General features: G+C 37.0%; 1 protein-coding gene across 1 annotated transcript in view; it reads right to left on the minus strand.

Annotated features, from left to right (window-relative positions):
• LOC150083280 (murinoglobulin-1-like) overlaps positions 1 to 25,567 on the minus strand; it is an 892,685-nt gene that overhangs the window by 442,623 nt on the left and 424,495 nt on the right. Inside the window, exon 19 of the mRNA XM_090378459.1 lies at positions 13,421 to 13,649. Coding sequence (XP_090234585.1) covers positions 13,421 to 13,649 — 229 coding nt within the window. The remainder of the gene's footprint in view (positions 1 to 13,420; positions 13,650 to 25,567) is intronic.

Here is a 25,567-nt window from a genome sequence, read left to right on the forward strand (position 1 = left end):
ATATTATAGAACACCCATTATAAAAATATAATGAAAAATAAAGAACTCCTTTATTTTAAGGTTAATTAGTTTCCCCTTGACCACCCAATATGAAAAGAAATTTTGAATCAGGAGCAGCAAAATGAAAGAAGCAACACAAACAAAAAATAACCCAAAGAAATGCCATCATTTTTTTACTGTCCTCTGAATCTGCAAACAACAATGGCCAAAAGAAACCTCAAAACAGCTCAAAATTTTAGCAACTGCAGTTGATCCAAGCAAGAATTCAAAAAATAATGGCGGAACAAGCAGACCAAATTTCTGAAGGAAATACTGGAGGACAAGAAGATAGAGTATGCAGGAATAAAGATCTATTAGCCAAACATGACCAACTTGAAGAATATACAGAACAAGCACAGAGGCAAGAAGATCTTGTAAATCAAACTACTGATATTAATTTGTGTAAAGGTATGATGCCTCAAATTTATCACAAAGATATTGCAGAATGACCAGTAAACATACATGCAATCTAAGTAGTAAGTCTGTAGAATATAATTAATAAATAAACCTCAAAATTTTGGTAGAATTGAAAATTTGAAAGTAAAATATACACAACCTTATCGACTACACTATACAAATATTCAAGAATCAAATTTTTACTCTGAGATAACTAATGATAAAACTAACGGAACCAGAGAAAAGCACGAATGGCTAATTTTTTCTGACACTAATAGCATTAGCATTGATAGAGGCATACGATACAAGAAAGCAAGCTTATACAACATCAGTAAAAAAAAAAAAAAAAAAGCTCCCATTTCACCCCCTCCATTCATTTCAAATGCCTGTCCAGCTCAGCCTTAAATTTATTTAGGCTATCAACTTCCACAGCACTGCACCTTAATATCATATAAAAAAATTCCTTAACGGGTTTCTGTTTCATAGAAGCTCCTTGCTTTTTAGCTGCTATATTTTGTAGGTGCCTAAGTAACAAAACATTGGCGGGCATGGTATCCTCCTGCTGTACAATATAATATAAAGCTGACTCAATAGTATCTGGACCTTCCATGTGTGTCATTTTTTTTGTAGTTTCCGTGCACTCTTCATTGTCATCTTTACTTTCATCTTTTTGTTCATCAACAAGCTTTATGATAATGTCATCTGTCATTTCCAGCTGTTCATCAGAATTCATCCACTTTAATATCCTCTGTAGTAAGAGGATCTGAAACAGGATGGTTATTGGCTAGTTCTAAAAGGGTTTCATCTTCTTTCATCTTCATTTGCCATCTTGTTCTCGTTGGCTTCATTTTTGTGGCATAAAATATTTTTTCAGGATTTAATAAGAGTAGATCTTTTAACATTGTTCCAAGCTTCTGCCAACCAGTAAATAACATCCTTGATGTTAATTTTTTTTTAAGATTCTCGACAACACTGGTCCCTGTTTCAAGACTTCAAAGCAGATGTTTTAAGAGACATCGCCTATAGTTGCATTTCAAAGTCTCCAAAACACCTTGATCTAGATTCTGAAGAAGGGATATCATATTAGGTGGCAAAAACAGAGCTCTGATGTCACCATAAACTAGTTCACTTTTCTGGATTGCACGGGATAGAGCATTGTCTAAAATTAAAAGTGGTTTGTGGGGAAGTTTCTTTTAGTTAAATTTTTTTTTTGTGCTGAGATAAATTCTTCATGAAACCATGTTTTAAACAACCTTGAATCCATTCATGCACTTTTTTGATTTCTGTAAAAAAAAAAAAAAAAAAAAAAAGTAAACTGCAGCCATTATCAACCCACTGCAGGATGGAAGCCTCCTCAACAATTCATGTTGAAGGAAATGAACCATAATCTGTGTAGGTAACAGGCAAACATTTTACATTTTTTAAAGCTCAGGGGTTCTTTTACTTTCCAATGAGAGTTAGTTTAAGCTTATGGATGATTGTTTCTACGGCAGCATGTTAGAGAGGCAACAAGAGGGAGTAAGACTCTTGATCTGATAACCAGCAGTGATTATTCATGCATTAAGAATTACTATCGAACAGTCAGTGCTTTAGCACCATGTTTTGTTTGTAGCGAACTGTTCAAGTTGATAATTGGCATAGTTCTAATTGTATCTCATATTGAGAATCATTGTTGTGAATCAACCTTCACATCGTTGCGAAGGTTGATTCACAATATGAGATACAATAAAAACAATGCGAATTATTGACTTGAATAGTTCGCTACGAACAATACATGGAACAAAAGCACTGACCATTCAATAGTGAATCTTAAGCATAGTCCCAATGCTTCATGCAAAATAATTGCATTAAGAATTTACAGATAAAGGAACCACTAGGTAGCAGTGATCACAGTGTACTGATGTGGGATTTACTTAAAGATGTAACTACCATCTGGAGTAAATGGAAGAGTTTTTGCTTTCTTAAAGGTGACTACAGTGGTCTCAGAGATTTTTTAGGTTCTATACAGTGGGACCAACTGATCATGATGTTACCAACAGCAAATTCTAAATTAGAAGCATTCGAGGAAGTAATCTTGGAAGCTACTAGGCTTTTTGTCCCAACTAAGAAATACTGCTCTAGGTTCAAGCCCAAATGGATGTCAGATGAGACTTGTGGCAAAGAAGAAAAATGCATGGGATGCACATAAATTGTCAGACGACATAGAAGGCTATGGTAGATACAATCATATCACAAAGGCAAATTATCAAAATTCTTTCGCAAAGGATGCAAAGAAAAACAACAAAGACATCTTTATTTACATAAACTCTAAAAGAAAGGGATGAATCAGATTGGTCGACATGATATCAATGATTCGACTGTAGATGATCATTCTCAGATAGCTGCTGAAGTATTTTGTACCTACATTCACACATGAGGAGTTATTCAAGGAGTAGAGGGCCAGATGTTTATCAAACTCTAACAAGGAGTTAAATGATTTTGTAATAACTGAGAGCAAAGTGGGGGAGAAATTGTTGAAGTTAAACATAAGAAAAGCATAAGGTGGATTGGATCTATACAGTTATATTAAAGGAGGCAGCAAAGGAAGTAAGCAAACCCTTAGCCATAATTATGACAGCATCCTTGGATTTGAGGGGAAGTGCCCACAGACTGGAGATGTGAAAATGTATCTGCAATTCACAAAGGGGATCAAAGGGTGACACGGGTAATTACAGATCTGTTAGTTTAACTTCTGTTCCAGGAAAAATAATGGAGGTCACTGGTTAAAGAAGCATTGCAGGATCATTTAGACAAGACTGCAGTAATAATTCAGACACAGCATGGGTTTGTCAAGGGGAAGTCTTGTCTGACCAATTTGATTGGATACTATGATGTGGTCACAAAGGAACTGGATGCAAAAAATAATTTTGATATCATATACTTGGATTTCAGGAAAGCTTTTGATACTGTTGCACATGGAAGACTACCGTACAAATTGGAGCAGTGTGGTATTAAGGGCAAGTTGCTACAATGGATAAAAGGATGGTTGAGTGGGAGAAGACACAGAGAATGGTGATCAATGGGTACTGCTCTATGTGGACTAATGTTATTAGTGGTGTCTCTCGTGGTTCAGTGTTGGGCCCATTGTTGTTTTGTATATTTATCAATGATACTGATGAAGGTATATCAAGCTTAATGTCAAAGTTTGAAGATGATACAAAGGTTGTCAGGGTTAGTAATAACAGTATGCTGCTGCAACAAGATCTGGAAAAGTTGGGTAGATGGGCTGAGAAATGGCAACTGAAGTTTAACATTGACAAATGCAAAGTACTGCATATGGATAGTAGTAACCCCAGAGAAATGTATCAACTATGTGGTGTTACAGTCAGGGTAGTGGAGAATGAAAGAGACCTTGGGGTAATTGTGCAGTCAGATATGAACTTTTCTGAGCAGTGCAGACAGCCTGCTAGAGTAGGTCATGGGGTCTTGTCAATGATATACAGGAATTTTGCGACCAGGGATAATGAGGTGATTATCCCCTTGTATAAGGCAATGGTCAGGCCACATGTTGAGGGCTGCATACAGGTCTGAAAGCCTCATTTTAAGAAGGATGCAGAGGTGCTAGAACAAATACAGAGAAGGGCAACAAGTCTGGTGAAGGGAACAAAGGGGTTGCTCTTATGAAGAAAGGCTTAAGTTCTGCAAATTGCAGCTTCTGGAAATAGGCACGTGCGAGGCGATCTGATTGAGATGTATAAGGCCTTGAATGGATTGAGGAGGCTTAATGCTGATGGGATTCTTCCTCTTGCTCGGATTGCAAACCTGAGGAGGCATAGATTCAAACTGAGAATAGACAGTTGTAGAACAGATGTGCGGAAGTTTGCCTTTAGCCAGCAGGTAGTTGATTGCTGGAACAAACTTCCATCTGTTGTTGTGAAAGTTGATAGCTTAAATAAATTAAAAGCAGGACTAGACAAACATTTGGAATGAATGGATCAGTGAAATGGGAAGTTTTTTTTTTTTTTTTTTGGGGAACAGGAACCATAGCCACTGAATGAGCCACTGTGATCAATTATTTGATATTATTATTGCCTAGCAAAACTGCTTTTAAACTGGGTTCAGATCATCTTTTTAGGCCATTTTACTAAGTATTGAATGTGAGAAAGGCATAAGAAGCTAATGGGATATATCTTGTGGTATCAGAGGGAGCAGTAGGATAGACTGTCAATTCCTTATAGTACATGCACCTCTCGAATCAAGTAAAGTCCTAGCAGAATGATGATGTATGTATTATACTAAAGAATTATTTTTATAGTAAAGATTTTTAGAGCAAAAATTTTTGTACTAACAAATTTTTTTATTATAAAATAATTATATTAAAAACTTTTCTGTATATGTGAATATTACAAGGAAGGGACTGAGCTGTAGATCAGTTACAGGACAGCTTTGGTAACGTGACCCTAAATAGATAGCTGATGAGCTATCTATTTAGGATCATATTACCAGATTCACCATGTCCTGCAGAATCTGGACAGGAATAGAATTTTAAAAGAAATCAGCAGAGATTAAAGGAAATCCTGTCTAAATAATCTGAGGAGGCAAAGTACAACAGTAAAGTATATTGTGCATATGTGACTACTACAATGAAGTGAATGAGCTTTACTTGACTGCTATAGAACAATTGTAAAATATATATATATATATATTTTTTTTTTAATGAAAACACCAAACATGAGAGAGGTATTAGAACCTGTAGTACTTAGTACCATGCTTGGGTTGGAGGTTGAGAAGATGAAAGAAGATATTTGTTGACATTAGACTTGAACTTCTAGACTGTAATTTTCAAGAAATACGTATGAAAGAAGGCTGTTCCAGAAAATGGCAGTTGAATGAATAAACGAGGAAGATGAAAAGTTGGTTCTGTGAGTTTGAAGTTGGACAGTAAATGAACATTGGCTGGTGATGGCACATGTTCGAACTGTTTTGAAAAAGATAGCGGGGAATTATAGAAGCCAATTCAGAAGAACAGTGCCCATGGAAGTATCTGTAGAAAAGGCATGCAGCAGAAACAGTAAGTCTATGACACAGAGAGTGGAGAGATTCCGTTAGAAAGGAGTCATTAATTAACCTAACTGCCCTCTTCTAATTTTTTTGCATCAATATATTCATATAAATGTTCTTCAACAAAAATATATCTTTTTTAATAAATGTAAAAAAAATTAAAAATGCCAAGGTTTTCCTAAAAAACACTGAACACAAAGAATAATTTCACGTTAGTATCAGCAGAGGCATATGACGCAAGAAAGCAAAGCTAATACAGCATCAGCCAAAAAAAAAAAAAAAAAACCTTACCATTTCACCATTTGCTCCAAAAGTTTGTCCAGTTCTTCCTTGAATTTATTTAAGTTATCAACTTCCACAATGACAGACGGAAGTTTGTTCCAGCAATCAACCACCTGCTAGCTAAATGCAAATCTCCACAAATCTATTCTACAGCTGTCTTTCCTCAATTTTAAACATATATCAAGTTTCAGGTGGCTACATCACAATTGTTACATAATAGGTCTGATATATAGTCTTCTTACACTTCAGTGATATGTTCCTGTTCCAGATCAGATCTCTTGTCTGCCTATAGAAATTCTTGCCTGTTTGTATCCTTCTACTTATTTTTTCATCTGTCACTCCAGTCTTTGTAATGGTGCTTCCTAGATACTTCAAGTTGTTAACCATTTTTAGCTCTTTCCCACTATTCTAATGTATCTGTCAGGCATGTCACTCCTCTTTAGAACCATTACTTCACTCTTCTCCTAACTGAAAACCAATCCAAATTCATTGCCCATACCAGCCCACATATCACCTTGCCACTGTTCTTGTTCTCTTCTCTTTCTCCATATGCAGAGATCATCTGCAAAGAGCATGACTTTCATCTGGTCTTGTCCAAACTGTTGTGGCACTCTACATTGCACATTATTCATGACAGCTATGAATAGTAGTGGTGACAAAACACCTCCTTGCCTCAAACCTCATGTTATTCGAAGCTCTCCGTCAACTCCATCACTGTTCTTACTCTGCTCACTCTGCTAGTGTACATATTCTCAGTTGTCTCCACAAGTTGTTCCTCTACCCCCCTAGTTTTTCAAAACCTTCCACACTTTCTCTCTCTTCATGGCATCAAACACTTTCTTTATATCCAAAAATGCCATCCATAATTCTATGTGTTCCTAACATTTTTCCCTCAGTTGCCTGACGCAGAAAATCAGATCCACTGTTCATTTGCCACACCGAAAGCCATAATGTTCCTCAGCCATCCTATTTTCAATCATTCCTCTTATCTTCTGCTCTAACACTCTCTCGTACAGCTTAATCACATATGATGTCAGTGTGATGCCTCTATAATTTGAACACTTCTTCCCGTTCCCCTTTTTGATGTTGTTGTTGTTGTTGGTGGTGGTTTGTTGTTAAATGGCACAAGGGCTGCTAAGGCCATATTGTGCCTGATTCTATTTACTACTGCAGTTGAAATGTTAAAATCTGTTTAACAATCATGTCTGCTTCAAGAATGCAAAAAACTCAGTTAGATTTGCAGTGTCTCCAATCAGATGAGATAATGCTAAAGTGCATATGTGAAAGCGACATGAAAATTGTGTTTCAAGCATTAATGTATTGATTACAATTTAATAGGACATGCTTCACCGTAAGTGCAGTCTGACAATATATACAAATATGCAGATCTTCCCCCATGAGCAGATAAATATGGATTAGATGGGTGTGCCCAATGTGCATCCTAGCCACAATTACCTCCTCTTGCCTAGTTGATCTCATGCTTGATGCCCATGACTGAGGTTCCCATTTCAATTGCAGCAGCTTATTACTGCCCTGAACCTGCCAGATCTGCAACCATTGTTCTTCACAGACGTTTTTTATGACTGATTTGTAGTCTGTATATGTACTTGGTAGCTAGGAGAGCACACAATAGTTGGATGTTTAGCAGCTTGATCTGCATAATCATTTCCTTTGATGCCTACATGATCTGGTATCCAACAGAAAGTGACTGATTGGTTAGCAGCATGTAAACACAATTATCTGTGATCTGATTTTCTTCAATACGGGGTGGATTGGCTTGGATGAATTTTTGAATGCTGTTATTGCACTCAAAGAGTCAGAATAGATCATTGTTTGCTTATAGGACAGATCAGTTATGTGATAGCCGACCGGGCTAGCCGAGTGGGTAAAGTACCTGCCCGGCAACCCAAAGGTCGCGGGTTCGATTCCCGCCTCGGGCTTGGATCAAAGTACTGCAAAAACCTTGGGAGGTGCATTATGGCCACAGAAGCCGATGCGCCAACAACTACCAAATCAAAAAAAAAAAAAAAAAAAAAAAAAAGTTATGTGATCTAGAACTATCTTTATAGCAAAAAGTTCGGCAGTATAGACACTGCATTCCTTCGGAAGGGACACAGAACTAGAAAAGATAGTGGAAACTGCTGCTGCACCTATTGTTGTACTTGTTTTTGAGCCATCGGTATATATATGAAAATACTAAGAATTTTTAGCTACATGAGAAGCATGGAGTTTCCTGATCGTGGGATCTGCTGCCTGTTTTTTTCCTCCACTGTTGGAAAGAGAGATCGCAGACTGGTATATAACTTGACCATGGAGGTTCATAAGTGTTTGTGCCCTGAAAGATATTATCTATATGTAAGTTCCAGTATTCTATTAACTGTAGTAGCCTTATTCCAATTGGCTTGTTTTCATTAGGTTTGTTGTGATTAAAGGTGGTGCATTGGGGCTCAAATAATAAACAAATATAACCTTTATTGTAAGGTTCCTAGGTACACGCAGGTACCCTACCTTTACAAACCCTTCATGGAACTAAGCCAGGGGTTAACAAGCGGCATAAGTATGGCCAGATAGGATGAAAGGGAAGGCTCCGTATTTTTGCTGCATAGGTGAGTAGCAACATTTTCCTCTGAAGATGGAGTGGAGGTTCGTGTGCCTCTATATACAGACTCTGTACAGGGGATGTTCTGAATGCTCCTAAAGCAGTTCTAAGAGCACTGTGATGGACAGTGTCTGGCTGAATTAACGCGCTTTTCCTGGAAGAATCATAGATTGGAGCTCCGTAATCCAAGTGAGATCGAATTAATACCCGATATAGCCGAAGCAGGGTGCATCGGTCAGCACCCCACGTGGATGAAGATAGTACTCTGAGGATATTTAATTTTTTCAAGCAAATGGTTCTCAGGTATGTGATGTGTTGTAAGAAGTTTGATTTATTGTCAAGTATTAGGCCAAGAAATCTGATACTATTGAATAGAAGGATGGTGAGATTTTTAATTTGTAATTCAGGCTCAGGGTGAATCTTACGTTTTTTACAGAAATGAATACATTTGGATTTTTGTGCTGATAAGCAGTAGCCATTGCGAGACATCCACAACTCAATTTTGTTAATTGAGATCTGAAGCTGTCTCTCAATAGAATTCATATTTTTTCCTTGGCACGAGATGAGGTCATCTGTATAATGATATAATTCTACTGTGCTTGGAATATCGTGGATAATATTGTTTATTCTTACTAAAAATAGAGTAGGACTCAAAATAGATCCCTGACCCCCTCCTCCTGTATATGAATTTTAGAAAGAACATTTAGATAATGAACCTGAAATGTTCTGCCCTGGAGAAAGCTCAGAATAAACAAAGGAAGCCTGCCTCGTAATCCAAAGGTGTGAAGATCTCGAAAAATACCAAAACGCCATGTTGTATCAAAGGCCTTTTCTAAATCCAGACTTACCATAACTAGGTGGTCGTTTCTGACAAAAGCATTCCTGATGTTTGATTCTGCTTTGGTCATCATATCTAATTCAAATCTATTTTGCCGAAAGCCATGCTGATTTTTATGAAAGACGTTATGTGACTCTAGAAACCAGGTGAGGTGCTTGAGAACTATTTTCTCCAGCTGTTTTGGGCTTTTCAGCCCCAGAACATGTAAATCAGCCTGTGAATGTGAATAAAATAATACAACAGCCCTATAGGACTTAAGATGCTGATGCACTGTAAAATCAATAACAACAAATATTAATGCCTTTTACAAACTGGAACATACTCCATTGGTGGGAAGGTACGACAGTGAAAAAAATGTTAGTTAAATGACAGACGACTAAGGATAGCTTTGAGTGGAATTACATAGAATTCAATACTGAGCCCTTTTTTCTGATATTTGTTGATAATACTGATGAAAACATAAACAGTCTTGATATCAAAGTTTGGTAATGATACGTGTGGGAGGGAGGTGAATGATAATAACCCAGGCATGTTGTCTTCAACAAGACCTAGATAAATTATTCATCTGAGCTGAAAAATAAAGCAGTTATAAAGCTCTATATTTGAGTAAGAATAATCTCATGTTATCAATATATTACAGCTTTAAACAAAATAAAAAAAAGGAACTAAAGAGTGTCTAAAATCACACTGCAACATCAGTGGGAATAATCTGAGTTTCATATCATCTCTCCTTCAGAATTAGATAATCCAACTGCAAGCCAACCACAGGTGGAATAAGGAAGTGAAAAGTGATTACAGGTGCCCCCCCCCCAAACCAAAGGTGAAGTACTATAGGGTTTGGTGTTTACTGTAACATTAACACCATTAGTGAAGAACTGATAACATCTGAGCTATGCCAACAATCTTAAAATTCTCTCCAAGCATTTGAGTGAGGCTTACATTCTCTCAGAATGTAAGCCTCACTCAGAGCATTAGTCAGTTAATGGGATACTGAGTAATCTACCTACTTGTCTTGGGCAATTTGAGATGAAAATCTGCCTTCATGTTCTTCTTACTAAAACTGGAAAAATCACACCACATGTGTGATTTTGCCAGCTCTTAAAAACACATATATTCCTCAGGTCATATTCACTAGGTAGATCTTCCCTAAGAATGTCTAATCTTACCTTAAATTTATCCAAACCACTAGCTTCCAGAACACTAGCCGGAAGTTTATTCCAACAATCAATTACTCTCTGTCGGGAAACAAATTTTCACATGTATATCATGCAATCATCCCTCTTCAATTTAAATTTATCTTCCCTTATATCCGTCATCCGAGAAATCTGAAAGCCAGTTTGATTTTATGCCAGGAAGGTTTACTATTAAGAGAATTTTTAAACTAACAAGAAGCCTATGGTACTAAGGGAATATGGCAGGCACAGTATCAGTAGAGGAAAATAATGCAGGGGAGCAAGTTCATACATCACGGAAGTTAAAAAAAAAACACACATACACCCTACCCACCTCATCTGTCAATCTCAGTGATTTGTAGTCAAGTTTTAGGCATAGATAATTCTTAAAATTTCACTTCACGTCACAATTTTCTATATATACAGGTTTTGTGCATTCCCATAATACATATCTTAATTTAGGGAAATCGATGACACTGATCTGTTGTACTTCCTGCAAATAATGTTTGCATATGCTCACAGATGACAATAATGTTGGGAACGGTTAACATGTTCAACCTTGTCAGTTTCTCTGTCTGCTTCCACCTCTCTCTCTTTCAGTAATGATAAAAGTTGTAGTGCAAGTACATGTATAGTTTATCTGCATATCTATAGCATGTTGCTTGTTTCGTTTGTGTTTTTCTTGGTACTGTATTGTTAAAACGTTTAAGCAGAAGCAAAAAAAAAGTCTGAATCACCCCAACAGTTTCTGCTTTTTGTGTGGATGGTTTGCAACAAAAAATTCAGAAGAAGAAAGAAAGAAAATGTACAGTATTACTAAGCATGCAGGGCAAAATTTGGTCTCTACGTATGTGCTGTATTACCTGCACCACAAATCTGAATATCTGTTGAACTAGGAAAACTAAAAGTATGCCTTGTGCTGTTTGTATGGTGTGGTGCAGCAACCACACTGACAACTGCATGGCGAAAATATCAGGGATGTTCTGAAAAAGCAAGCATAAAATCAAATATCTTAACATACCATCTGAAATAAGTTCCACAACCTGATAATCTGTTCTACATAATAAAGACTTGCCAATATATCAGATCCCCAAAAATAATGGGATAAAGGAAGTAGGGATAAATATAGCAAGAATTCTTGTTTTGCAGACTTTGCTGCACCATCCACTTCAGCAGATCTGAAGTCGATAATGCACCACAATTAATTAAGCAGGAAGATTTTTTTTTTTTTTTTTTGTTTTTTTCAGGAGCATTAGCAACTATGGCCATATTGCTCCGGGATATGCGGTGGTCATTCACTGACCTTGCCGCATCCTCCGTATTTGGTGGTGACGGGCTCGAACCCCGGTCTAATCAAGAAGCGTGTGCTACGCACTGCTGCTGCTCCTTCCCACCTGGCTACGGAGGCGCCTAAGCAGGAAGAGGTGAATGACTTAGTTTGTGATTTAAATTTATCTAAAGAAATGGAAACTTCATAAAATGTTTTAAAAATATTTAATTCTGATGATGGTATGTGTTTTTTAAAGATATTAGTTGTCTTCTGAACAAACTGAGCACTGAACACAATCCTAATGAATGGCATATATTTACTGATACCTCAAATTTAAGTTTAAAAGCAGTTTTGTTGCACAAGGAAAATGCATTTCCATCAGCTCCTCTATTTCATGCTGTTGACTTGAAAGAAGCAAATGAAAATATGTCCAAGGTCCTGAATGCAGTAAAGTACCATGACTTTGCTCATCATGATACTTACTGCATTCAGTAAAGTTGTACTATTGAAATGTGTGTGGTGATATTAAGGTAATTGGATTACTCACTGGTTTACAGGAATGTTTCAGAAAATACTGTTGTTTTATAGCAGCAAGAAAACAGGAAGGAATTTTTACCAGGGAGAAATAATACAAAATATGTTTCAATGGTTGAACCAAAAATGATTCTTTCACCTTTGCATGTAAAGCTTGGATTAATGAAGACTTTTGTTAAGGCTCCGGGTAAAAGGAAAGTGGATTCTGCTACCTAAGGGAAGTATTTCCTAATTTAACAGATGCAAAACTGAAAGAAAGAATTTTCATTTGACCTCGAATAAAAATACGCCCCAAAGATGATAAACTTGAAACAAAGCTATAGGATACTGTACTAGTGGCTCAGCGATTGTTTATAGCAGTTGTGCATAGATTCTTTGGAAGAAGAAAAGAAAAACTGTGAATCTCATGTCAACTTTACTACAATGTTATAAAGATATGGGCTTCTGAATGCATTTTAAAATTCATTTTATACCAGGTAGACCCAAAAGAGAATGGCTCCAATGCCCAAAGGAAAACACAGGCTTTCAGAGCTAAGAACAAATGATGAAAGATTCAAGAGACCAACAACAATGCAGGTCGATATCTAAATAGGGACTCAACCCATGTCAAATGGAAGAGTAGAATGATGATGATAAATCATACAGGCAGATGCCAACAAAGTGACTGTTTGCCTTTTTTCCTATCTGACTCAAAGTGAAAATACAGAGAAATACTACAGTAAGTAGAAAATAATAAAATAAACAACAATATTGAAATAAAAGAACATACAATTCAAATAAAGTTAAAAGTACAAATTAATGTGCTCTGATCTAATACTGGTCATAACTATAACCTATGTCCATTATTTACTAGAAGTTCAAATGAAAAGCTTAAGCTTCAACCATAATGCATTTTAACCCTTCATTTGGTTAGCAATAAAGTATTATGGGATGGGCTCACATATGGTGAGCATGGGCTTTGCACATCCAGGGTCCTGAGCTGGATATCATCATTCTTCTCTTTCTTGGTGATTCCATTCTCTCTCTCTCTCTCTCTCTCTCTCTCACAGGGTAATGCAGGAATTTTTTTTTTTGATTGGTGTAGAATAAGCTTCAGGCTTCATTGCACCATATGGCTAATAATAATTAGGTTATCTGATTCAGAATGATACATGAGTTATCCATGACTCTCTATTAGAAAGGGAAAAATATAATAAATAATACATACATTAAAAATTTGACAATAACAAAATGATACAGGAAGTACTTACCGGTAAGCATTCTGTGAGATAATTAAATATAGTGATAATAACAGGGACAATTTCTCCCCTAATTACCGAATAGGGTAAAGAAAATGATACAAAAAATGGTTGAAATGTAGAGATGTGACTAGGATTAGAAATTCCAAGACCAGAGTGATGACTGACACACACGGCACTTCCCACCCATTCTGTAATGGTGTGGGGAAGCTCTCTGTTAAATGCCACTTCACCAGCTGCACTGAAAAATAATAAATTTATTTGTATTCTAAGGTACATGTAGTTTATATACTCTTCAAATCACATCACAACTATTTCTACTGTGTACACTTATTTATTAATACTTAGTGCACATATAATTTTTAAACATTATACCGAAGTTAAAAATATACTTATATTTATTATATTCTGTATATTCTTCTGCTCCCTATATGATTCAATGCTAAATAAAAGTCCTGCATGTTATTTAATAACAGACTGTTACTAGTGGTGTTGCATTTAACTCTTTAGAGAGTGAGTTAATTAACTGTGAGCACAGCAAGATTTTCACTATTGGTGGGTTTTGTGGAGAGTTTCTTCATGAAATTTGAAAATTCAAAAATGAAAGTACTGTACATATATACTTTTTAAATATTAATTTGTCTTTAGTGTCCAGCATTAGAGTGAAGTTATGTAAAAAATCAAATCAGAATTTAAAAAAAAAAGTCACAAAGAAATTTTAAAAATGTAAAAGAACTTAAAAAATCAAAAAAACCCCCATATTTACTTCTTTTTTGATATAATAATATCTTATAGATCTATTAAGTATCATATTATTCAATTACATTTAAATTCTGGATTTGAATTCAGGAGAATTTCATTTTTTGTATGCCAAAACTGGACAACAGTGGCTGACAGGTGCAATCTCATCTTTCAATTTTAAAATCAATCTTCCTGCTGCCATCTATTACAGTCATCTATTTGTAAGGTGAATGCTGAACTCTCCTCAGTCCACTGTTTACAATTAATTAGAAATGGTGGACTTAGGAGAGACTCCCTTGGAATGGAGAAATGCTAATAGTAATAGTGGCATGTGATGCAAGAAAGCAAGCGTATGAGCTTATGTAGCATCAGCCAAAAAAAAAAAAAAAAAAAATTCACACAACCATTCCCTCTAAATGTTTGTCCAGTTCCTCCTTAAATTTAATTAACCTATCAACTTCCACAACGACAGATGGAAGTTTTTGTTCTAGCAATTAACCACCCGCTGGCTAAAGGCAAATTTCCGCACATCTATTCTACATCTGTCTTTCCTTAATTTGAATTTATGCCCCCTTAGGTTCATAATCTGAACAAGTGGAAGAATCTCATCAGAATTCAACGTGCTCAACCCATTCAAGGCCGTATACACTTCAATCAGATCACCTCGCAGGTGCCTGGTCTCCAGCCACAGCAATTTGCAGAACTTAAGCCTCTCTTGGTAAGAGGATTCCTTCATTCCCCTCACCAATCTTGTTGCCCTTCTCTGTACACACTCAAGCAAATCTACATCTTTCCTAAAATGAGGCCTCCAGACCTGTACATAGTACTCAAGGCATGGCCTGACCAATGTCTTATACAGAGGGACAATCACCTCCTTTTCCCCGCTAGCAAAATTCCTATATATCATTGACAAAACCCCATGACCTGCCCTGGCAGCCTGTCTGCATTGCTCAGAAAACTTCATATCTGCCTGCACAATTACTCCCAGGTCTTTTTCATTTTCCACCACCTTAAGTGTAGTACCACACAGTTGGTACGTTTCTCTGGGGTTACTTCTACCCATATGCAGTACTTTGCATTTGTCAAGGTTAAACTTCAGTTGCCACTTCTTAGCCCATCTGCCCAAATTATCTAGATCCTGTTGCAGTAGCACACTGCCATTACTGTCATTAACAACCCTGCCAACCTTTGTATCATCTGCAAACTTCGACACTAAGCCTGATATACCTTCATTAATATCATTGATAAATATACAAAACAACAGTGGACCCAACACTGAACCCTGTGGGATTCCACTAATAACATTAGTCCAAGAAGAGCAGCACCCATTGATTACCACCCTCTGTCTTCTCCCACTTAACCATCCTTTTATCCATTCTAGCAACTTACCCTTAATACCATTCTGCTCCAATTTGTACAATAGTCTTCCATGCGCAAGAGTGTCAAAAGCTTTCCTGAAATCCAAATATATGATATCAAAATTATTTTTTGCATCCAGTTCCTTTGTAACCACATCATAATATCCTATCAAATTTGTCAGACAAGACTTTCCCTTAACAAACCCATGCTGTGTCTGAATTATTGCTGCGGTCTTGTCTAGATGATCCTGCAATGCATCTTTAACCAGCGACTCCATTATTTTACCCGGAACAGAAGTTAAACTAACTGGTCTGTAATTACCCGTGTCACCCTTCGATCCCCCTTTGTGAATTGGGGATACATTTGCACATCTCCAGTCCGTGGGAACCTCCCCTGAGTCCAAGGATGCTCTCATAATTATGGCTAAGGGTTTGCTTAGTTGCTTTGCCGCCTCCTTTAATATAACTGGATAGATCCCATCCACCCCAGGTGCTTTTCATACGTTTAACTTCAACAGTTTCTCTTCCACATTGCTCTCAGTTATTACAAAATCATTAAGTATCCTGCTACAATTTGATAACCTTCTGCCATTTTCAAACCTCAATAATTCCTCACGTGTGAATGTAGATGCAAAATACTCATTCAGTTTGTTTGCTATCTGAGCAGGATCATCAACAGTCGAACCATCGATGTTAAGTGGACCAATCAGATTCATCCCCTTCCTTTTAGAGTTTATATAAGTAAAGAAATCCTTGCTGTTTTTCTTAGCATCTTTTGCCAAGGATTTCTCGTAATCTGCCTTCGCCTGCCTAACCTCCTTTGTAACTTTGTTACAGATCAACTTATATCTATCATAGGCTTCTGTGTCATGTGTTAATTTGTATGCATCCCATGCATTTTTCTTCTCTGTTACGAATCTCATTAGTTCACTTGACACCCATTTAGGCCTAAACCTTGAACAATATTTCTTAATAGGTATGAAACTTTTAGTAGCTTCCACGATTAATTCCTTGAATGCTTCCCACTTAGAATTTACTGTTGGTAACATCGTCAGTTGATCCCACTGTACAGAATTTAAAAACTGTCGGAGACCACTGTACTCGCCTTTACGGAAGCAAAAACCCTTTCTTTTACCCCTGATGGTAATTAAATCTTTAAGTAAATCCCACGTCAGTACACTGTGATCACTGCCACCTAGTGGTTCTTTTATCTGCAAATTCCTAATACATGAATGATCACTGCTGATAACCAGATCAAGAGTATTACTTTCTCTGGTTGCCTCTCGAACATGCTGCTGCAGAAAACAATCATCCAATAAATCCACAAATGTCTGACTAGTGTGTGAGTGCCCAACCCACAAGTTCCAGTCAATATCTGGGAAGTTGAAATCCCCCATTATAAGACATTCTGATTTACTAGCCCACTCTATTTCTCTGTAGAATTGTTCATTGTACTCATTCGAGTCATTAGGCCTATAACACACTCCTACTCTTATTTTTGCTTTCCCAGTGCTTATGTCACACCAAACTGACTCAACAGTACACTGTTCATCTCTATCAACTGGATGCACCTCTTTTGATTTTATGTTTTTCTTAATTAACATCTCCTCAATTAACATCTCCTTAATTAACATAACACCTCCTCCCTGCCTATCCTTTCTGTACACATTGTACTCCCCAAATTGCAGTTTGGCATTCCTTATATCAGTGTGACACCATGTCTCTGATATCCCAACAATATCCGCCTTTGATGTCTTGACCAACACTTCAAATTCATCAAATTTATTTACTATACTTCTAGCATTGGTATACATGCAAGCATACATGCTCCTACTCCTATTTTTTGTTACCCTAACACATCCCATATACCCACCCGTTCCACGATGACCGCCACCCGTCCCTGAAGCCCCCAACACTCCACGCTCCAGGTCATTACTTATTCTAATAGAAGTTGTGCAAGAATCACCTTCACCTCTGCCTACGGCTACTGTTAAACTATTAGTCCTTGTATCCCCCCCTCCATGCTATCAGTTTTCCGACCCACCTAACACTGCCTCGATAGCATCAGCAAATATTCTTGCACCCTTTCTATTTAAGTTTATCCCATCCCTGTAGAAGCAGTCTCTCCTGTTAACAAGTACAGTCCAGGCTGAAAAAAATTCTATCCCTTGAGCCTTGCACAATCTTTCCAGGGCCGAATTGATCGACAAGGCTCTCATCATATACTCCCTCCTATCGTGTCTGGGCAGAATTGCAGACACTTTCAAATTCAACCCTAATTCACGGCATCAGTGACCTGTACTTGTTAAGTAATTCTGCCGGTCTCCTACTCTTGATATCATTAGTGCCAACGTGTACAACTATCTTTGCACATTCCCTGGGCACAGAACACCTTGTGATAGCCCACAAAGCATTTCCACCCAGACAGCTGAAGACCATCTCAACATTGTTTATCAAGCCCTCTGTAAGGCCTGCAATGGGTTAGTGAAGAAGAGGAAGCTTCTCACTCAAGCTGTCCCCTGGAGGACACCATAATGCTCAACTAAGCAATGCCAGGATAATGAAGAAAGCAATTTAGAGGAAATGAGCTTCCTGGTCTTATGCTGATGTCCAAGTACTCAAAAACAAGTACAAAAGCTGTGACATAATTATACCTATGAGATCAGTGGCAGAAAGTATGCTTCATGGAAAGATCTAGTCAGCATGATAAGAAACTCCAACACTGTCTGCCACAGGCTTCCTGGGGTGAAGTAGTCAATAATACCTACCCTTACTTGGGAAGCTATCCTAGAGAACATCTTATCATCTCTTTTCCCAGATGATATTGGCCATGAAACCAAAAAAGCAAGCATCCACTGGAGACAGGAACCAGTCCTACACCACAAATCCAAGAACTGCCAATCACTCATGAGGAATTAACACCTGCTATTGGCAAGATGAGAAACTAGAAATGTCCTGGTCACAATTTCTTCACAGTATAAGCCAACAGAAAATTCTGGGAGCTAGGCCCTAACTGGTTACTCTATCTTTTCAATACTTGCCTGGCAAATGACACCTTCCCAGTGTCAAGGAAATCGGAAATCCTGAGATTTCTTCCTAAAGGCACTGAGAAGCCCTTGACTAACCTGAAGGCTTAATTTCCTATTGCCCTTCTGCTTGTCCTGGGCAAACTCTGGAGTGCCTGATTCTATGCTGTTTACCACTCCATGACCAAAATTCTGACCTTTTGCATCTGGCTGCCAATACGTTTTTAGGCAAAGGTTTTGCACCAAAGATGCCATATAAAAGTTATCCTCCATTGCTGATACTATCTCGAAATTCCCGTTATAAAAAAATGGTAAAATTTATACAATCTAGGACCAACTATGGGCCAGACTGAAAATATAAATGTGATTAGGGCTCTAAATCTCGTCCAATTGAATTCTAAAAGAGCAAGAGCTGTTGTAGATCAGATCAAACTCAAATTAAAAGAATAATATAGATATCTTGATGCTGCAGGAGCCTTACACACATATAAGTAGGGTTCAGGAATACCGAAGAGGATATAAAATAATAGAATACATCTTAGGTGTCCCATCTACAGCAATAGTAGTTAAAACTACTGACCTAACAGTCACAAAGGTGGGTCACCTCTGCCCCCCCCCCAATTGCAGTGTGTGCCCATATCACCAGTGCTATAGGACAGTTTTACACTATCTCACTATATTCCAGACCAGGTGAAGATATAACTCCAACTATTGAATACCTACAAGCAGTCATAGACTTGCTACCTGCTGCAAATATCATAGTGTATGCTGATGTCAACTTCTGGTCAGCCTTATGGTATAGCTGTACAGAAGACAGAGAAGGCACACACAACAGAGAGATACTTTTCTCAGACTATATATCTACTTCACCCTTTCAAGTGCTAAACCAACCAAATAACCTCCCAAATTTTAGCAGTACCATGTGGGAGAATGACATTGATGTTACCCTTGCCACCAATTCAATAGATTATAAAATTACAGATTGGTGTGTCCAGCCAGTCTGGACCACATCAGATCCAGACCTTTAAACTAAACAGGCAATTACAGTCATCACCTTTAAACTAAACAGGCAATTACAAACAACCCAACATTCCTTGTTGGATATCAAAAGGTATAACCTTAAAATGACAAACTGGCAGATTTTTGCAGAACATACAGCAGCTGAGCTGCAAAAACAGGAAAATGAGTGGTATAAATCAGGCAACTATAGCCTGGACAAGCAAGCACTGATTATGACAAACATTTTAACAAAAACAGCAAACCTGTCTGTCCCACGGAAAAAACTGAGGAAGCATGCAGTCCCCTGGTGGTGCTTTGAACTGACTATACTTGGGAGAAGGGTGCACCAGGAGAGGAGAAATTTTCAGAGCCAGAATATCTTGGCCAAAAAATGAAGTGGATGCACTTAGAAATTCTTATAGAATTCTCAGGAATCAACATACAGCCCTCATAAGAGACAAACATTTTAACAAAAACAGCAAACCTCTCTATCCCATGGAAAAAAATGAGGAAGCAGGCAATCCCCTGGTGGTGCGCTGAACTAACTATACTCAGGAGAAGGGTGCACCAGGCGAGAGGAGAAATTTTCAGAGCCAGAACATCTTGGCCACAAAATGAGGTGGATGCACTGAGATTTTTATAGAACTTTCAGGAATCAGCATACAGCCCTCATAGGAGACATTTCATTTTTTTTTTTTTTTTTTTTTTCATTTTTATTAGCAAGCGGCCCTATCCAGAAAGTGGCAACTCGGCTATATACATATACAGTCGAACTTCCCTATAACGAATTCGATAAATCCAGCGAAAAAATTCGTTATAGAGAAATTTCGTTATACAGAGAATATCTTTTTTATTAGAAATTGTTATCTAATTAGAAAATGAAAACGAATCTACATTTATTTTTAATGTATTTTATTTAAAAAAACATACTTATTTAAATTACGTTTACACAATTTTCGCCAGTAAATATCACAAATTAAAAAAATCTGTAATTTTCGTTTGCACAGTACAATTAAAAAAAATTGTCTGATTCTCAAAGAAAACCTCACATTTGTTCAGAGCAATTATCAGGAACCTTTTCACAATACTGTAGACCCATACGAACCGTTTTAAAAGCTTTAAGCATTTCTTCGCGAGTTGGCTTTTCTGCGGGTTGTTCTGATGCGTCTCTTCAGCGTCATCGTTAATTTCTTCGTGATCATGGTCGTGTCTAACACTGTTCAGCAGTATTGCATCTTCATTTGAATGTTCTGCTGTGATCCACATAAACATAACTATCCATTCTTATTTCATTTTCGATGTTTCCAGACGATTCTAATAATATCCAAAAGTTCTTCAGTTGTGAAAGGGGCTGGTTTTTTTTTTTTTTTTTTTTTAGGAGCATTAGCAACTAAGGCCATATTGCTCCGGGATATGCGGTGGTCATTCCCTGACCATTCCGCATCCTCCGTATTTGGTGGTGACGGGCTCGAACCCCGGTCTATTCAAGAAGCGTGTGAAAGGGGCAGTTCATCTTGTTCGTCCAGTCGTTGTTTGACTTCTGTATTCAATGCAAATCCCGCTTTCGAAAAACAATTTTGAATAGTGTATTCAGTGACATCGTTTGTCCAAACTTTTGTCAGTTCAGAGATGCAATCTCTAAGGTAACCTCCAAGTTTCTATTTTCTGAGAACGCATTGGCAATCTTCATTATTATTCTCTTTCGATAATGAAATTTAAAATTTTTAATAATGCCTTGATCCATTGGCTGGAGTTTTGACGTTACGTTTGGTGGTAAAAACAACTTCGCACTTTTAAGTTTGGCAGGATGTGCCGGACAGTTGTCAGTACCAACACGATTTTCCTTTTTTCTTTTGTTATACGCTTGTCTAGTTTTAATATCCATTCTTCAAAAATATCACTTGTCATCCATGCTTTTTTATTAAAGGTGTAGTCAACTTCCAAAGATTTTGTGCCTCTAAAACATGTTGGGTTTTCTGATATTCCGACGACCAAAAGTCTTAATTTTTCACTTCCTGTCATATTTGCTCCAACTAGCACAGTGATTCTTTCTTTGCTTTGTTTTCCGCCAAAACATTTATCATCCTTAAAAGCAAGTGTTCTATTCGGTAAACATTTAAAGAATAAACCCATTTCGTCAGCATTAGAATCATCCTTACGCTCATATTCTTCCAAAATCTTCTGGTATTGTTCCTCCAACTGTTGCAATCTTCTTCGCTTACATTAACACTTTCTCCACAAATAACCTTTTCCACAATTCTGTGGCGCTTCTTAAATTTTTCTAGCCACCCAGTGCTCGAATTAAATTCTTTATGTCTGAAGAACTGTACAAATTTTAGAGCTTGTTGCTTAATTATTAGGCTCGATATTGGGATATTCTTTTCACGTATCATTTGCACCCATTTTAGAACAGTTTTATCAACATCTTCGTATATACACAACTTAATTCGCTTCTTGTCTGCTCCTCCTTCAATTGCATTTAAAATTGATTCTCTATTTTTTTAAATTCGTAGATAAACTGCTTGCAGATATTGCCATATTTCTCCGCAACATCTTTTTTCTTAAAACCCTGGTCAGTATCATAACAATCTTTGCTTTATCATTAATACTTAAACACTTTCTCTTCGACATTGTTTTCGCAATTGTAAAAATTACTGGACTGCACCGCAAACTTCGCTGCGCCGGCCATACAGTGAATTGTTAGTACAGGTACTGCCTACTCAATGAAGTTCGCTTGCCAATTCAACAGTATCACTCCCTTTGAAGAAATATACGACTTTGTGAATTTCTTTTATTCCGTTTTCATGCATATATACACGAAAGAAAATTTATGATTAACGTATGCTGTATGTTACTTTTCAGAAAAAAAAAAAACAAGAGCATACAAGCCTATGTGATTGATGACGAACGAAAAAAAAAATCATGAAAACCATCTACTGGGGGTCTAGTTAGACGAGAACGGACATATATAATGATTGACATGAAGGTCACGTGGTACAGTTGAGGTGAGAAGCGAATGTCACTCAATAGGCGTTACTAAAAACCGACTATGGTAGCATTATATGTATTGCCGCAGCTGCATGTTAAAGGTTTACCTCAGCGAATTTCGCTTTCTCCTGAGCCACCATCAATTTACACATCTACGCTATTTATTGTAAAGTTTACGACCACTTTTAAAAAACCCATTTGGTTTAATAACTGTAACAAAAATGAAACAGAGACCCTCCTACGGGCGTCAACGGCCACAAGTGTTCACTAAAAGGATGATTATTTAATTCCAAATGGTAATACGCAATTTCGGAAGGAAGGAGGCAGTATATTTGAGCAGCTGTTTAGCAGTAAATGCTTGAAAATCTTCAAAAATGCTTTTACTAATTTTTTTTAAAAATTCGTTATAGAGAGACTAACACTTCGTTATATGGGGTTAATTTTACATGTAATTTCGTTTCAAGGTGCAATGTTTTGCGAAAAAATTCGTAATATAGAGAAATTCGTTAAATAGAAGTTCGTAATAGAGAAGTTCCACTGTATATTATATACAGATTCATATGACATACAAATAATATATAGATTCATATGACATACAAATAATACACAGATTCATATGATATACAAATAATACACAGATTCATATGATATACAAATAATACACAGATTCATATGATATACAAATAATATACAGATTCATATGATATACAGAAATATAAATTGTGGCATAAAGAACCACAGGACAAGCACATGGCACAATGAGCCACATGACATGAATAAGACCAAACGTGGTGCAAGGAGCCACTGATCTTATGCAGTGTCACTGCAACCTTTCTGAAACACCCAGATGATTCAGCTTTGCTAAAAATGAGCCATGACTGATTAATAAAAACATAGCTTGCAGATTAGACACAAATTATTTTTCTGGCGGAACATCACCAACAGAGGGAAAGAACCTACAAGTTATTTCACCTTTATTTGAGTTAGCCCATCTATGATTCCAAAGCGTCATTAAGATATCTAAAATTCACTTGGCCTCATTCTTAGGATCATTAGTCAAATCCAACTCAAGATAATGAATAATAAAAGGAATTCCACACTGAATGTTGAAGGTCATTAATCTGTAAATCAGAAAGAGTTCAACTGGCATTTCCTTGTGACAATCTGTAGCACATCTGTGGAGACAGTTCTAAAAACTAGAGCCATCTTCAGGAGCACCATCCTCTGAATGGAATATTAACACAGTCTATCCAAACTGAGATACCATAAGAAATAATAGGAAGGAAAACACAGTCATAAAGAAGAGATAGTGCCCTGCCTCTAATACCCCAATCCTTCCTAGTAATTTTTGCTACCATGTTGACAAATTTTGCAACCTTTTCAGATATAAAATTGATATGGGTGACAAATTTAAGACATATGTCAATGAAGACTCCAAGGTATTTAATATTCTTAACAGACTTTAAATTTTCACAACCAATCAGCACATAAGGTTCTCTACAAACAGATAGGTTCCCCTTTAGCAATAATATTTTTGTTTTTGACCTGGATATTGTTAATTTATGGAATTCACACCAAGCATTCAGATCTTTTATTATTTCATTAGATCACTGTTCAATTTGTAGCCATGAAGAGCCTTCAACTAATATTACCAGGTCATCCGCATCTGTAATCATATGAATGACAATATTCCTTCCGTAACCAATCCTCAAATACCAATTTCCACATTAGTGGCTCAAAAACAGATCCCTGCGGACATCCTCAAATAGCAGATCTAGTTACTGAATTCCAAACAGACTTAACCATAAAAGATCTTTCCTTAAAATAATCTACTATGATGCTATAAAGCTGAGGTGAGCATTTTGCAAGGCGAAGCATCAATAATATCACTGTCCCAAGAGATATTATCAAAAGTCCCTTCAAAATCAATGAAAATGCCAAGAACATATTTTGCATTTGAATCTCTAATCAATTTAACCAAAGATTTTAAAGCATCCTGTGTACCACGACCAGGAGTATTGTTTCTTCCATATTATTTATTTGAGAATCCCAAATTTTCTGGTGTATATTGCAATATTTGCTGTGGAAGCATGCAATTATAGACCTTGCCCAAACCCGGAAGTGCAATTGGACAATAAGAAGAGGGCTCAGTTTTAGTTTTTTCAGGTGACTTCAAAATGATCTTAAAAAGAGCATCCTTCCAAGGTGAGGGAAAAATTCCATCAAGCAGGCATTTGTTGAAAACAAGAAGATGCTCAGGACACAGTTTGAAGAAATGCTTAATAACTTCCCCTTCAATGAGGTTCATACTAGGACTCCAGTTACTATGAATTTTGTTAACAGCTGAATTAAGATCTTCCATTGAAATGGTTCCTCTTGAATATCACTAACACCACAATCTAACTTATCAGTACTATCAGAATGCTCCACCTCATCCATATAATGATGAGTTCCATTGACTAGGTGATCAAGAATAACATTAATACTACCAAGCCAATCTACAGTTATAGAGTGTCCACAATGCATAGAATTATCACATCCCCAGATGGACTTAATTGGTGCAAACACAACTTATAAACAATACCCCATGGATCCTCATTAAAAGCTGTTTTCACTAAGTTTTTCCATGCATCAAATTACATTTTAGCTATGAAACAGGTGTATTTTTTTTTGATCAATTGATACTCAGTTTTTAACCTAGCAGTAGATTCTTTATAATCCCACAATGTCTGACATAGGAACTTCTTACGTGCCCTGCTGACTTCCCTCCAGAGATCAGTACGATCAGAGGACCACCACTGCACCGGAGCACATTTACTTTGCTTTAATTTCATTGACTCCCTCGAGGCATCAAGTGACTCCTGTTCTAGTAGTTGGACCAAATCAAATGCATTAATCCTATCCAGCTGAGCCAATGACATTTAACCAAAAATTGTCCTAACAAATTTGTCAAACTTACCCCAGTCAGCATGCTTAATCACAAATATTTGAAGGTGTAATGAATGAGGCTCAATAAATCCACTTCTAGCACAGCCTAAGTTGAAAGT

This window comes from Mastigoproctus giganteus, chromosome 7 (assembly GCF_048544385.1).
Source record: "Mastigoproctus giganteus isolate SK-2022 chromosome 7, ASM4854438v1, whole genome shotgun sequence".
NCBI classification, from domain to species: Eukaryota; Metazoa; Arthropoda; class Arachnida; order Uropygi; family Thelyphonidae; genus Mastigoproctus; species Mastigoproctus giganteus.